This window comes from Herpailurus yagouaroundi, unplaced genomic scaffold (assembly GCF_014898765.1).
Source record: "Herpailurus yagouaroundi ecotype Mexico unplaced genomic scaffold, PumYag 188, whole genome shotgun sequence".
Taxonomy (NCBI): domain Eukaryota; kingdom Metazoa; phylum Chordata; class Mammalia; order Carnivora; family Felidae; genus Herpailurus; species Herpailurus yagouaroundi.
In genome coordinates, this window is record NW_024412419.1 from 16,266,864 (window position 1) to 16,281,539 (window position 14,676).

The 14,676-nt window shown below is 56.1% G+C and overlaps 1 protein-coding gene across 1 annotated transcript in view; it reads right to left on the minus strand.

Annotated features, from left to right (window-relative positions):
- Positions 1 to 14,676, minus strand: part of HS1BP3 (HCLS1 binding protein 3) — a 30,919-nt gene extending 16,243 nt beyond the window's left edge. Inside the window, exons 1-4 of the mRNA XM_040496154.1 lie at positions 14,591 to 14,676; positions 9,712 to 9,877; positions 5,777 to 5,984; positions 3,098 to 3,317 (exon numbers count right to left, since the gene is read on the minus strand). Of these exons, the coding sequence (XP_040352088.1) occupies positions 3,098 to 3,317; positions 5,777 to 5,984; positions 9,712 to 9,877; positions 14,591 to 14,622 (626 nt within the window). The 5' untranslated portion in view covers positions 14,623 to 14,676. The remainder of the gene's footprint in view (positions 1 to 3,097; positions 3,318 to 5,776; positions 5,985 to 9,711; positions 9,878 to 14,590) is intronic.

Consider the following 14,676-nt stretch of genomic DNA (forward strand, 5'->3'; position numbering starts at 1 on the left):
CTTCTCCCTAATCAAAATCAGGTTTAAGAGACAAAGAAAAGCCCGGGCAGTCCCTGCACGGGGCTTTGTGCTGGCGACCTCCCCCCCTTCCGGCAGCCCTGTGGTGGAGCGACAGCGCCCCACCGGGTCCAAGGCAGGAAGGACTCACGCCTGTCAAACGTGGCTGCTCTGGAAAGCCAGGCCCAGATGGGCACTGGGGGTGGGGGTTGGTGCACATCTGGGATAGCGGGTGCCGCATCTGCAGAGGAACTGAGGGCAGGGTGGGGCATGTACATGCAAAGCGTAAGTCTCCTGCAAAAACCAGAATGCTCCCCACTAAAGGGCAGGGGGGACAGCACTGTGCAAGAGTCAACAGGCCCACCTGGGTGCCCTTGCAGAGGCCAAGGGGGAAGCCTGAGTTCAAGGTGGGGCTCTGCCACATATGTATGAGGCTCAGCCAAGTGCCTGCTCAACTCTCCTCAGTTTTCCCATCTGTGGATAATCCCAGGCCCTGCCCACCTCCCAGACTGCAGAATGACTGGAACCGAGGGACAGTGCATGCAAGGGGAGGGCACTGAGTCCTGACTCTGCCTTTTGTGGTTGCATGAATTTGGATGAGCTACTTGTCTCCAAACTTCAGCTTACACACACACACACACACACACACACACACACACACACACACACACACAAACACACAGAGCCTGATGCCTCTACTGGCTTCCTAGAATACCATTTCCCAAACCAGACCCACACAGGTCCTGAGAGCAAGGTGATGTGTCATGACCTTAAAAAAAAAACAACAACAGAAATAGAAGTATCTATTCACGAGAATGGGAATCAGTTCTTGGCACTTACCAAGCTCTCAAAAAATGTTAGTTTTTACTTTTCCTGATGGGACCAACAGAACTGACCACTGTCACACCAGTCATTAAAGGAAAAATTAGCAGGAGGTCTTATTAGACCTCTGGGATCCCTTTCAGATGCTAAGCTTTCCCAGGATTCAGAAATCAGCAACCCCCCACCCCTGCCACCCCCGAGTGCAGAGCTGGGGACAGTGCTGGGGGCTGGGGGGGGGGGGAGGGGGTGGTCCCAGATGGCTGACACATCTCCCGACAATCTGCTACTGAAATAAGTAGAAAATTCAGGGCGGCCCTTGCCAACCCCAAAGAGCATTTTCCTACCCAAAAAAGGAGCCGCTTTGCTAAGCATGACCCTCAGCCAAAGGCTGGTGCAAACCACTGAAATCCTTCTCCGTTTGGCTTTACGTGTGGTTACTCAGAACAACAGAGAGCATGAGTTCAAACAAAGCCTTATCTTTACCAAAATAAAGCCCAAGAAGGGCCTGCAGGTTGTGCAAGGCTGATAAGGAGTGCCTATTACAAACTGTTCCCCAAATAACCTCACTGCCTCTTCCACAGGGCCGTTGATCCCTCATCCAGGTCAAGGTGGCCGTGGAGGGCCAGGGGGACCTGACTCCTGGGCACCAAGGCGCTGCCCGACTTCTGGCTCTGGTGCCATGTCTCCCAGAGCACCAGATCTTTCCCAAGAGTGAACCCTTGTCCCCTGTAAGCTGGTCTCACGGGGGCCCTGCAGCCACCCCTCTTGTGTGTGCCCAGCCTCACATCCCCTCCAGGAGAGGAAAGCTGGCGGATGGCGGGCAGAGTTTTCTGGACTGTGATTTTCATGTCATTTAGGTGGAACTTGCCCCTCCCTAATTTCTGGAACAGGACCTGCGAGACGGGCCTCCCTCGTCTGTTGGCTGAACTTCAATCTCTCACCAGGGCAGAGGGAGTGTCGCTGCGGGTCTGCGGCTGGCTCTGTGGAGGTGTTGGGGCAGCAAGCTGGCACCATGAGAAGGGCGGTCGCCACAAGAGCCCTAAAGAGAGGTGCTGGCAGTGCTCTATTTTCACTGCAGGAAACTGACAAGGGTAAACTGCCAGGGATACACGCTGGCAAGTGGCAGAGCCAGGATTCAAGCCCAAGCAGTCTAGTCCACACCACAGTCCGGGGCCCTGAACTGGATTTGAATCCCAGTACCATTATTTACCAGCTGTCTGGCCTTGTGCATGGCACTCGGCCTCTGCGGGCTTCTGTTTCTTTAATCTGTAAAACGTCCCATTTTACAGCATCTGCTTGCAGGCAGGGCATCAATGAGGCACAGTATGTGAAGTGCAAAGTACAAAGCCCCGTGTGTGGTAGGTGCTCAGAAACACCTAGGAGTTCCCACCTTGCTTCTCGCAGGTTTGGGCCAAGCAGCGGTGAGGGCCCTCGAGTGGCTGAGTCTGTCTGCTTGGGAGGCCCTTCCCACACACCTCAGCCTGTGCCCATCAGACAGGCCTTGGGAACAGATGTCTCTCTGGGCTCATCCTGCCTGGGGTCCCCTACTCCCAGCACAGGGTGGTCCTGCAGTGGGGGCTTGGGAGCAGTTCAGTGACTGGCTAAGGCAGTCGGAGGGCCAGGAAAGGAGAAGGAATCAGATGACAGAATCAGGACACTAAGGGACCACCAAGACCGCAGCTGGCTTACCTCTTCAGCCAGCCAGCGTACGTGCGTATGCACCTGTGTGCATGTATGTGCATGTAAAGGGGACACAGCTGACTGGCTAGGGGACCCCAGGGCTCACTCTACCTTCTTCATCACACAGTCAGCACCCTGAGGGTTATCAGTCTCCTCCACCCATGTAACTCACAGGCCTTACAACCGCCTTGGGGGAGGCAGGGCCAAGGTAAACACCCCTGTTTTAAGAACAACGAAATGCAGCCCAGCGCGCTCCAATCACATGCCACGAGACACAGGCTATCAGTGGTGACCTGGGTGGAGACCCGGGGGCTCTTGGGCTGCTGAGGTGGGGTGTCAGGGGTCGGGACTCCCAAGACTCAGTGCGGAGCTAGAGATCAGGGGCCCACCTTGGGGCCAGGGAGAAGGCAATGCCTGAGCCTAGCTCTAAAAATAGGCATGTGGAGAGTGAGTAGAGAGCCAGTTCCCTGAGCACCCCAGGTACATGGGGTGACGATCCAGAGAGACAGGTTTTCTCAGACTCTCGGGACAGAGGATGAGAAGAGCCATCACCAGGAACAAGCCAGAAGGAGGGCCCATCTAGGATGGGGAGACCTACCGCATGATGCCCAGAGGGTCCAGTGCCTCTTCCTCTTCCTCCTCAGAGGATTTCCCTGCATCCTGACCCTGCAGGTCTGGGATGGGTAGACCCTCATCCTCCGTTTGGTCCTGCTGCTTGAAGAAGTCAAAAGCCTCCCCGTCGTCCCGGGCCTGGTTGTGTGCCTCTAGGACAGAGACATCTCTGCTGGTGAGGTCCGCAGCCCCCGGGGATCTGGTGCCTGTGGAAGGAGACAGAAAAGGGCACCTGACACCCATGGCAGGGAATGAAGAGGCATCGCATCACACCCAAGCTTCTGTGCCAGGACCTGAGCTGGGGGCTTCCTACAGCACCCTGGGACCAGGGTTGTGGGTCTGAGTGGATAAGAGGCAGCCTGGGCTCTGAGCCCCTGCTGCAGCCTGTCAGGGGTGAAGCTCCCCAGCGAAGCCTAGAGTGGAGTGGTTACAGGCAGGAGCCGAGGAACAGGTTGGCATCACAGCAGCGGCCGAACCTGCACGCCCAGGCTAAGGGCCGGACAAGCCAGCCAGCGTGCATTTGCGGGGCGTATCAGGGAGCTCCGTAATCCAGTGAAGATCTGCTCCAAGGGTCTGGGCACTTAGACTATGAGCCCAAGGAGTGCACAGTGAGCTTGCGGAAGATTTAGCACAAACTGTTAACGGTTCCATTACAAACTGGCTTACATCAGCGCTTCTCAAAGCATCCACTGACGGATGTCCATGATGTGGTAACAAGGAAAGGGAGAGCAAGCATCCAGAAACTTCCACAACAGCTTGACACTGTCACGACATCCAAGCATGGGATTTTTGTTATTTGTGAAAATATCTGTCTGTGACAGATTGGGAATATAAGAGCTAATCCTTCCCCACAGATGGATTGAGAAATGGGTTTAGACCACTTGTTCATCTATACCTAAACAGCCACTGAGTGGTAGATCTCTGAAAGCAGTTCCTTCTTAAAAAATATCATTCTTAAGTAACGAACTTACAGAACGCATGGCACATAGGGTATGAATACGTATACAAGAGTAATATGTGTTACTGTAATAAGTAAAACTAAGCAGTAATGATACACTGCCTTATGGTATGCTTTGCTATTGATTAGGACAAACGTGAAAATACCATTCAAAATGTCACAAACCTTCAATTTCATGTAACAGGATCATGTAAAAAGCATTTTACAGGTAGGGGCGCCTGGGTGGCTCAGTTGGTTAAACCTCTGACTTAGGCTCACGTCATGATCTCACAGTTCGTGGGTTTGAGCCCCGCGTCGGGCTCTGTGCTAACAGCTCAGAGCCGGGAGCCTGCTTTGGATTTTGTGTCTCCCTCTCTCTCTACCCATCCCTTGCTCATGCTCTGTCTCTCTCTCTAAAAAACAACAAATAAACATTAAGAAAAATTTTTTTAAAAAAGCATTTTTCAAGTATGGATTTATTTAAATATTGTAAAAATCTCATGCGAGAGATCCTGTTTGCACCTGCACTTTACAGATGAAGAAACTGAGGCACAGAAAGGCTAGGAAAGTCAGACCACCTTGTCCTGCTTCTCCATAACAGAGGGGGCCAGGAGATCGGGAGTTCCCCCCAATTATGGATCAGCTGGAGTCCCCATCTCACAGTCAACACAGACCACTGGGAGGCAAACAGGTTGTGATCTCATAGCAAACAACCCGGGGCCCACAAGCCCATGTAGGGGGGATGGAAAAGGAGAGGAGAAACCTGGGCTCTGCAGCCTTACCCAGTCCCAGCCTTTTGTGCATTCACTGGTTTTGCTTTTATTCCTCACCCCTTAATTTTTTTTTTTTTTTGGGTGTATTTGCTATTTGTTAATTGTCTTCTGAAAACCTCCCATCTGTCTTGTGAAGCTTAGAGACCACGGTCATTAGGAAGAGTTAAACAGAATGGTCCAAAGAGGGGAGAAAGTCAGGGGGAGTGTCCAGCACCTCCTGATGGGACCTCTCCCCACCCAGGGGTGCACAGGCACTTCATCTGCCTTGGACGGCAAGCCTGGACGGCGCCCGGGTGTACCAAGTGGGAAGGAAAACGTCAGCCACCCTTGTACAGCACTTCCTGCACAGCAGGCTCTGTTCTACATGCTTCACACATGTGAGCTCACTGGATTCTCTTGCCACCTGGCTGCCAGGCATTGCCCCATCTGACAGCTAAGGAAACTCGAAGGGGAAGGAGGTGGCTGAGGACACACACTACAAGGGTTTGAAATCCCTGCCACTGGGCCAGTGCGGGCTGAGCCTCCACCTGTAGCCATACCCAAAACACATCTGTGGGGGGCAAGCTGAGGGAGATGTCCCCAGGGACCAGGTCCCCAGGCCTGGCTGGCAGGAGGCAAAATGGGGTGTGTGTGTTGGGGGCGGAGTGGAGCTCTGGGGATGCCAGGAGGGGCATGGCGCCAGGGGCATGGGCCTCTGGTGGAGTCAGACTACAGAGAACACCCTGTATGAGCCCCATCTGGCACCCAGGCAGTCAGTCCTCAAAGACCGGGTGCCAGCCTCTCCCTGCCCACCACCACGGCCGGGCAGCGGGTAAGGCCCACCTGCCTCAACAGCCTGGCTGAAGCTTCCTGACTGCAGGCAGTAGCTGTGGACCCATACTGGCCCAGCCAGGGGAGTGAGGCCTAGTTCTGGCCCAGGGGAGACCTCAGGGGTTTGGGACAGAGCCTCAGGTACCTAAGAATTCTAGCAGCTCTGGGCTTCCTGCCAACTCGGCGTCCTTTGAGACACAGCGCAGAATCTCATTGAACAGGACTCTCCTTTCCCGGATGTCAGACTCCCCAACGAACAGGACCTTCCTGGGGAGTGGGGGAAGGCTGGCCGCGGGGTAATGACTGCTCAGTTTCTGGTAGAACTCCTCGATCTCGCTGTACTTTTTGGAGACCTGGAATGAGAGGGGCATGTGGTTTCCTGAGTACTCTCCCCCTTGCCCCAACCAGACAGCCCAGAGGCCGGGCTGTTGGGAGAGCCTGTCCCCAGGACAGGTGCCTTGGGGCACCTCTGACCCTCCACCCATCATCCTTCCTCAGCTCCATTCTCAACACCCCTAATCAGTACTAGGCTCAATTATGAAAGTCTGAGTAGCCAGAGAGAAGATACAGCCATGGTGGATTCCAGGCACTGTCACGGGTCCAGGTAGAGACGTTTGGCACAGGGACCCTGGCCCGGCCCACGGGCGACCAAGGAGGCCGGCTGCCTCCATTCTGGGCCTTCAGCAGACTAGTGGGGTGACCTCATGGTTTGGCCAGCTGTTAGGTCATCTTCCGACAACCACATGAGTCACCTTTTCTCAGCACAGATCTCTGGATCATATTCCCGTGTGCAAGCAGCAGCCTTCTAGCTGGAACCATCCCTACAGGACTCCAGTGGAGAAGAACCAGATATTACAAGGTTGTTTCTCAGCCCTGCTGTCAGCCAGAACCCCAATGCACACTGGGACCTCGGGGGAGCAGGTCGGCAGGTGGTCCCAGGCCACCAGAGTCACCCTGACACTCAGTTCCCAGCTGAGTTCACATTCTATGAGGCCACCTCTGCATGATCTCTGCCCCACAAGGCTCAGGCCCTGCACGGAGGGAGCAGCTGCAGCACAGTGGGTCGGAGGCATTGCTGCAGTCTGTGCAACCCAGCGGGGGTGCTCAAAGAGTCACCTGCTCTGACCACACACCCACCCATCAATCGCCCAGCATCCTCCCTTGTCTTGGACTCTGTATGCTGGGCCTGGCTCCCCAGCTCCTCTGACGGAGCACTGAGCATAAAAACAGAGATAGACCCACCTCTGCTCCCGGGCCAGGGCCAAACCTGCGGCACAGCACTGAATGCTGGTGTGGCTGAGGACGCTGGGGGTGTCTGGAGGTGCTGACATGAGACCTGGCGATCCCGGTGCACAGCTGTGTTGGAGCTCACAGCCCTGGCTAACTACAGCTGTCACCAGAACTCCCAGCCTGTGAGGGTTTCACATGCCGGCAGGTGGCTGGAGCACTGGAGGAATTTAGTCCCCCAGCCCCCTTCTCCACCTTCCCCCCCGCCAATGGGGAGTTCCCTGGGCCAGGCGGCTGCAGCCTGCAGTTGTCAACTGGATCTGGAGCTGGCTCCAGAGCTGGCTCTGGCTCTGGAGCTGTCCTGAGAACAGCCCTCAAGGAAAAAAGTAAGAGGATCCTTTCAGGAAAGAGATGTAGGTTCTAACCCCTGGGTCCTGAGAACAGTGACTCGGCCCAATCAGGGAAGCTGTGACCCTGAGGATTGAGCGCCCTCTGCTGGCCTGACAGCCCCACGCGGGTCTGGCCCTTGGACCCAGCAGTAGAATGGGGTCCTGGAAGCTTCAGGTTTCCCGAGCAGTGATAGCGTGAGAGGCCAGGAAGTTTTAAGTCAGGGGTGCCCCCCCCACCCCGCCCAACCAGGACCCACATTCATCAGTGTTCCAAAGCAAGGGCTTCTCAAGCAGCTTCCTGAACAGCTGGGAGAAGAGGCTCAGGGAGAGGCCATGGGTGCAGAGACGTGAGCTACTGTTCACCTGGGGCCGCAACGGGCAGGGTGCACAGCACTGCTACCCTGAGCCTCTCCGGGGGAGGCGTGTGTGCTTGTACCGCCAGCACACGTGGGCGCCGCTAAACAGCAAGCACACCCAGTGTCCCTTTTTGGGGGCTGTTTTACTTTCTGGTGAGCAGTTAAATTCGTGTTTTTATTGAGACATGTATCCTTTTCGGGAATAGAATGCAAAATGCTCCCCCCTCCTTTTTTTTAAGCTAAATCATGAAACTTCAGAGATTTCGTGGGGGATAAATGCATTCTCCTCCGCCCTCACAGGCGGTTCAAAATGTGTGAGAAGCCCCTGCACGCATGGCCATCCATACACGCACTTAACACCCTTTGCAGTTCTCACTGGCCACAAAAGACTGGCACTGGGGTGATGCACGGGGGCGTAAAGATGTCTCCACCATGGCCTCGCACATAAGGATGGCCCTCTGTGCAGGACTCAGACCTGCCGAGATGCTCCTCCAGGGCTCCCCGGATGTTGCTTCTCTCTTATGCCCAAAGACACGCACCTCAGATATTCTCTTCTGCTCCCAGCCCTGAAAACGTGTGTGTGTTCAGCTCCACGGTGGGTCAAGTCAGATGATCAGGAGTTGCAAAACCCCAGCACTCAGAGCCAAGCAGAACCAGATCCAGCACCCGAGATCAGACCTTGATTCTCCCTAAACGTCATCGATTTAAGTGGGCGCCTGGCTGGCTCAGTCGGTTAAGCGTCCGACTCTTGGTCTCGGCTCAGGTCATGATCTCACGGTTTGTGAGTTTGAGCTCCACAACGGGCTCTGCGTTGACAGTGCGGGGCCTGCTTGGGATTCTCTCTCCCTCCCTCTCTACCCCTTCCCTGTTCTTGCTCTCTCTCTCAAAATAAATAAATAAACTTTTAAAAAAAGGTCAATTTAAGGAGCAAATGAAAGACATCGTGCTCTTTTCGATGCTTCCCATGTGTTAAATATCTTGTAAAGACCGTGCCATACATTTTTCTCTCTTAGAAGGTGATGTCTCTTCTAATAGGTCACCAGAGCTACGTAATTCATGGTTTTCCTTTCTGTCCTGGCTGCCAGGAGATTCAGAACTAAATATGTGCAAACCTGTAGCTGTTGATCCTGTCTGTACCACAGGACTCTGGCTCATTTTACCTTTAATTAAAAGCTCTCTCTTCCCTTAGCTCCTGCGACTCCACGATGCCCCCTTCTCTTCCCTTGGCCTCAGAGGCTCCTCCTTCTCCGTGACTGTCCCTGAGCTGCCTGTGTGTCTGGGGCTTCCTCCTAAACCCTTCCCTTTGCCCAGTCCCTCACTCCAGCCTGAAGTGTCTGTGGGACACTTCAGACTCCACACATCCCCCTTAGACCCGCCCCTCCGCCGGTGCTCTACAGTTGGTGCAAACAGTCAGCCAGCAAATGATATGCATGTTACTTTGGAAATACTGTATTTTACAACTCTCTCCCTCCCTCTCCCACCAACTCCTGCTGGCCTGCCTCCAGCACTCCCCTGGGGCATCACTGGACTCGTGACTGGGCCCCCTGCCTCCTGCCCGGTTCCTTCCAATCCAACTCCACTCCCCACCAGATGGGCCAGTGAGTCACTCCCCTACTTCAAAGTCCTCCTTGGCTGCAAGACAAGTCAGGCTCCGTACACGCCCTCCGTGACCTGGATCCTGCCCGTCGTCACCCTCATCTTCTACTTCATCCAGGATGACACTGAACTGCGCACAGTTCCCCACACACAACACCCTGTGTCCAACCTCCGTGCCTTTGCTTACGCCCCGCCCTCTGCCTGGGATTCCCTTCTCCTGTATAGCTCTATGGGCTCGCTCCTCACCTCCAGAAATCCTCCAGAACATTTCCCAAGGGTGGGCCAGGTGCTGCTCCTCTGCACAGCTACAGCCCCGTGCGCTCCTGTCATGGCCTGCACCTGTCTCTTTACCAGTCTGTCTCCCCTCCGACCATAAGCACCTGAATCGCTCTTGTGCCCTTACCACCCAGCACGCTCTGGCTAGAGAAGCGCCCGCTCCCTGATGCTGCTCACACCTGTGCACCTGGCCCCCGGGCCCCCTCAGGAGCACCCTGGCAGAGCCCCCAGCTCACCAAGAACTGGACGACATCCTCGGGCCTGTGCTTAGCCGACTTGAACGCAGCCAGCCGGGTTACCACCAGGATCTGGTACTCCACGTGGCCTGACATCATCTTGCCCCGCACCTCCTGGTGCTGGGGCACGGTCAGGTCGAGGCCTGTGTGGACATTCTGAACTCGCCTGCCAAAGGGAAAGAAGGCAAAGGAAGCTCAGGTTCAAGTCAGCAGGCTTCTCGAGTGAAATGCAGACAGGACCTCGCGGTGGCCCTGCAGGCCTGGGGTACGAGGTTTCTCTGCTGGCTGTCCTCAGCGGTCACTGCCCCACCACACACCGCATCTCATGGGGCCTGGCTGGTGAGCCCCAGGCCTGGGCCCTGCCCTTGGGCTGCTCCTGGACAAGGGGCTGTCCCAGCTGGAAAACGGGTGGGAGGAGCGGAGGAGGTGTGGCTCGTGGAAAATCACCAGTGGGAAGGTGTGTTAACACACTCAGTTCATGTGCCCCTGAAGGATGGAGGGGATGCACGCGGGGGCAGTATTCCCACCAAGGAAAGTGCCTGGCTATCTGCACACAGTGCAAGAATGACTACTGCCAGGAACTTGGGCAAAGACACATCTCTTCAGCTACCTGGGGGGAGGTGGGGGCAACCTGGCTACTACAGAACCTGTCTAGCAGGGGGAGGTTGGAGAGGGCGCTGAGTGCAGGGCACAAGGCACTGAGAAGACCGCTGTACAAGGTTGCGAGAGGGTGCTTGGCCAAACATCTTGCAGAATCTGTAAACGCTACACAAACATACTGAATTGTATGGGGGGCCAACAAGTCACGAGACATTTTCTCTGAAGTGAGAAAAAACGGTAAGGATGTCCTCATCCTCTGTAAGGGTCTGATGCAGACCCATGCAGGCAAATACACATCATGCAAACACCTACGACAGGACCCCTCCTCATCAACGTTGAGACCTATTATGTGCTGGGCAGGACTTCCAGAACACGAGCAAAGGGATGCTCTGAGGAGGGCGCTTCTGGGCTAACACTGTACCAGGGCAAGGCCCTCTCCCTCTCTGCCTAACGTCCCAAAGAGAGTCAAAGACACTCTCCCCCAGGACTCCTTCCACCTCCATGCTAGCACACGACACTGTCACCATGGTGATGCCGTCTGTCACCCACCAGAGAGGACAAGTGCGTATGAAGAGCATACATGCACTGACCACACACCCCTGCACACACATATTTTCATGTGACACAAGGCACACAGTAATGAGCGCAAATCAATTAGGAAGGCCCAGGCGAGCCCAAACGTACCCCTGTGAGATGGAAAAACACACCTAGCATATCAGCCTTTCTCCTTTTGCCAGTAATCACACGAGCGCGCTTGGCCTGATGCTGAGTAGAGGCCGTGCTGCTCCCAGCTTTGAACATGGTGTCCACGGTGCTCCAGTTACTAGCGCGGGAGCGCAGAGCGGACTAAACATGAGCCTGGTGGCAGCCCGCACTGCTGCAGGCTCTGCAGGCTCTAAGGACCTTACCTAAGTCACTCCTGCTCTGGCAGCTCTACAAAGGGACACAACCATTTCCCCGAGAGGGAACCAGGCACGATAAAGGGAGTCGGCTGCTCAGGTCTCAGCAGGTCAGAGGGGGAGCCAGGGTGTCCTCCCAGGCAGTTGCCCCAGAGCCCAGTGGAGGGCGGCAGGGATTGGGATCATTATGCTACAGAGCATAGGTGGGAGTGCAGAGGAAGGGGGCCTCTTGGCGGAGGAAAGAAGGCGTGAAGGAACCCTGGCCTCTCTGCTGAGAGGCACCTTCTATCGCCAGCGCCAGCGGGGCTCACTCTCTCTCTCTTAGTACCGCACACCTCCCAGCTCTTTGACCACATCGGGACTTGTAGTCCACGGTCCCACTGCCTTCCACTGATGCTCCTGTTCCTGTCACACCTCCTCAGCTAGGAGGTCCTGGTGAACCACGGTTTCTGGCCTCCATTCCCCTGCCCCATCCCGAAGTCTCCAGTTCTCTGCCTCCTTTGTCCTGGTGCCCAGCAGCTGCACGGGATTGGGATAAACACACAGAGGTGTTGCCTGGTCCCACCTGAAATTCACCGCCACAACCTGCAAGCCACAGCCTAGGCCCGGCACCCCTCCCTTGGTCTAGACTTAGGCTTCTCAAAGTGTGGTCCCTGCCACATTGGTGTCACCTAGAAAATTAGGCCACTGAATCAGAAATCCCGGTGGGAGGGGGATACCAATAATCTTCGTGTTGACAACTCCTCCGGGTAACTCTGATGCCCTGAGCCTGACTCACTCACTCTCCCACCCACCCTAGACGGCAGGCAAACTTTTGCCATAAAGGGCCAGGTAGTAAACATTTTAGGCTTTGCAGGACATATGGTCTCTGTCACAACTACTCAACTCTGTCATGTGGCGTGACAGCAGCCAGACAATACACAAACTTTATTACAAAGGCAAGAGGTGGGCATGATTTGGCTCACGGGTACAGTCTGCCCACCTATGCTTTAGACCAAGCTTTTCAAACCACAAGTGCATCTAAGTCGCCTGGGGAAGCTGCCAGTATGCACATCAGGTCTGGGGTGGGACCCGAGAGTCTGCATTTCCAGCCAGCTCCCAGGTGATGCTGATGCTTCTCAGCTGCTCCTGAGACACGCTGAGCAGCAAGATATGGCGTCTAAGCCGCCTCTCTCAACAAACCCCCAGTAAACCCCCAGTACCTGTTCTCGCCTGACACCCCTGCTTCTTGGTTCACTGAGAAGGGCAGCAATCGCAGAAATCCCCAAGCCTCCCCCTCACAACTGGCCTGCGTCCCACTGGGGACAAACTGGCCGGCTCCTACCTGAGGCCATCACCTACTCAAGGCAGGCTCATGTAAGTCTTCCCCTTCCCCCTGCCTTCTCCTTCTCCCTCCCCCTCCTCCAGTTCTCTCTCCCCTGAGCACACTGTCCCCTTGCTCCCAAGCCCACAGTGCCTTACCGCCTCACCCAACACTCCCCCAGGCCCACTCCACTCCAGCCATGCTGGCCTGCTCGCTATGCCCAAGCACCCTCTGCCCCAGGACATTGGCTCTGCTGTCCTCTCTGCTTGGTACAGTCTTGCTCAAGATAGCATCATGGCTCTCTCCCTCACAGAGCTTGTCAGGATCTGCCCAACTGCCACTCTATCAGAACAACACTCCTGGAGAAAACGGCACACCAATAAACCAGCACTCGCTCCTCCTCTTTTTCCCCTACCGTTTTATTTTCCTTCATACCATTTATCATCCCTGACACATCATCCATTTACCTCCTGTCCAGCTGTCCCCACTAAAGCTCCATGAGATGGGCTTCATTTGGGTGACTGTTGTACCCTAGAATCTGAACCAGTACTTGGCAAAGAGTAGCTATGCAATAAGCAGCTGGTGGGTGAATGCAGGTGCTAACCCTAGCGGTGGGGGGCTGTGCTGGAGAGCTGAGTTGGGGCCCAACCGTGAAGAGCCTGCCTGATGGCTGGTCTCAAGCCTTTGGAATTACCCTGTGGACAGCCCCTCGGGTTTGCCAGCACCTGCCACCAGGACGGAGTGAGCACTACCCGACTGGCCGTCATCACCAGCACGTGAGACCATGAGCAAGTCCCGTCCGGGCTGGGGCAGGGAGGGAAGCCACCTACCTACCCCCTTCCCAAGCACCCAGCACCAGAGTCACACTCCATCTGCGTGTGGCTGAGCGGGCGTCCGTTGCTGGCCCTACTCATACCTGCCAATCTCAAACCTCCTTTTTGCAGAAAATAAAGCAGGCTCAGGGACAGGTGACTTACGTAGGACCAGGTAAACCTCTGCTGCCAATGAAGACACAACGTGTCCCTTCACTGCATCGTGCAGAGGACACCAAGCAGGTTCTGGCATCAGGGTTTGCTTACGGAATTGCATTTTCTAGACCTCAAGCCACAGGGAAGTTCAGGTTACAGCGGGAAAGATAACAGCTGGGCTAGGCAGTACATTCATGTAGGCAATAAACTGTCGTCTTCGACCAAGATTTTGTGTAGGGGGAACAAGAGCGGTGTATCAGTGAGTCAGTCACTCTGCGGAAGAGTAAAAGCGTGTGCACCCCAGGCTTTCCAGGATCCACCTTGCCCTGGGTCCTCCCGGTCTGGGTCAGGGTGGGCCCACACCGCACCTTCTGCCTCTGGGGCCTTTGCTGTCACTTGCTCTTCTCCCGAGCTACCTCGTGAGCAGCCGCCACCTCCTCTCTCCCCTCCACCTGGTTCACTCCTACTCTCCCTGCGGGACGGGCCGCGCACTCCCGAGCAGTCTGGGTTCAGCCCTCGCGCCGTGTTCCTATGGCAACCTGCACCTACTCCCCACACCATCGCTCCCCGCCCGTCCCGGCTTGGTCCCGCTTCGCACCCCCCCCCCCCCCCGCCCGACCCGCCGCAGGTCCGTGTTCATTCCGTCTCCCCTGCAGGGCCGGCCTTTTCTAATTTACCCGCATCCCCAGGGCCGCGCACCGGGCCCGGCACAGAGTGAGCACTGAAAGGAGGTATAAACTAGATTTTCAGGCGAAAAAGAAAATGAACGCACGTCGGCAGAGAAGGGCAGAGGAGACCCCCTCTCTGCCCGCCTGCGGGACTAGCCAATCCCGGCCTTCCACTGGGTCTTGGGCCAGTTCGTCACCCTTTCAAGGGCCTCAGTTTTCCCCATCTGTAAAACGGGGATATTCAATGCGCCCACCGCTCCTGCAGGACGGTGGGGCGGTCCACCCCAGAGAACCTGCAGGGCCGCAGGGAAGGCCGGGCCGCGGGCCCACGGGGTCGGCCGCCTCCGCCTGCTCCTCCGACTGGGCGCATCGGGCTCGTTCGCGCGCACCCGGAGTCCACGCTGCCCGAGACGCGGCGCCGCGCACGGGGGTCTGGCTCACCTGGAGGTGACGAGCACCGCCGGGGACTGCATGACTGCGGCGGTTCCAGGCGGGGCGCACGGTCACGGGACCCGCTGGCGCCGGCG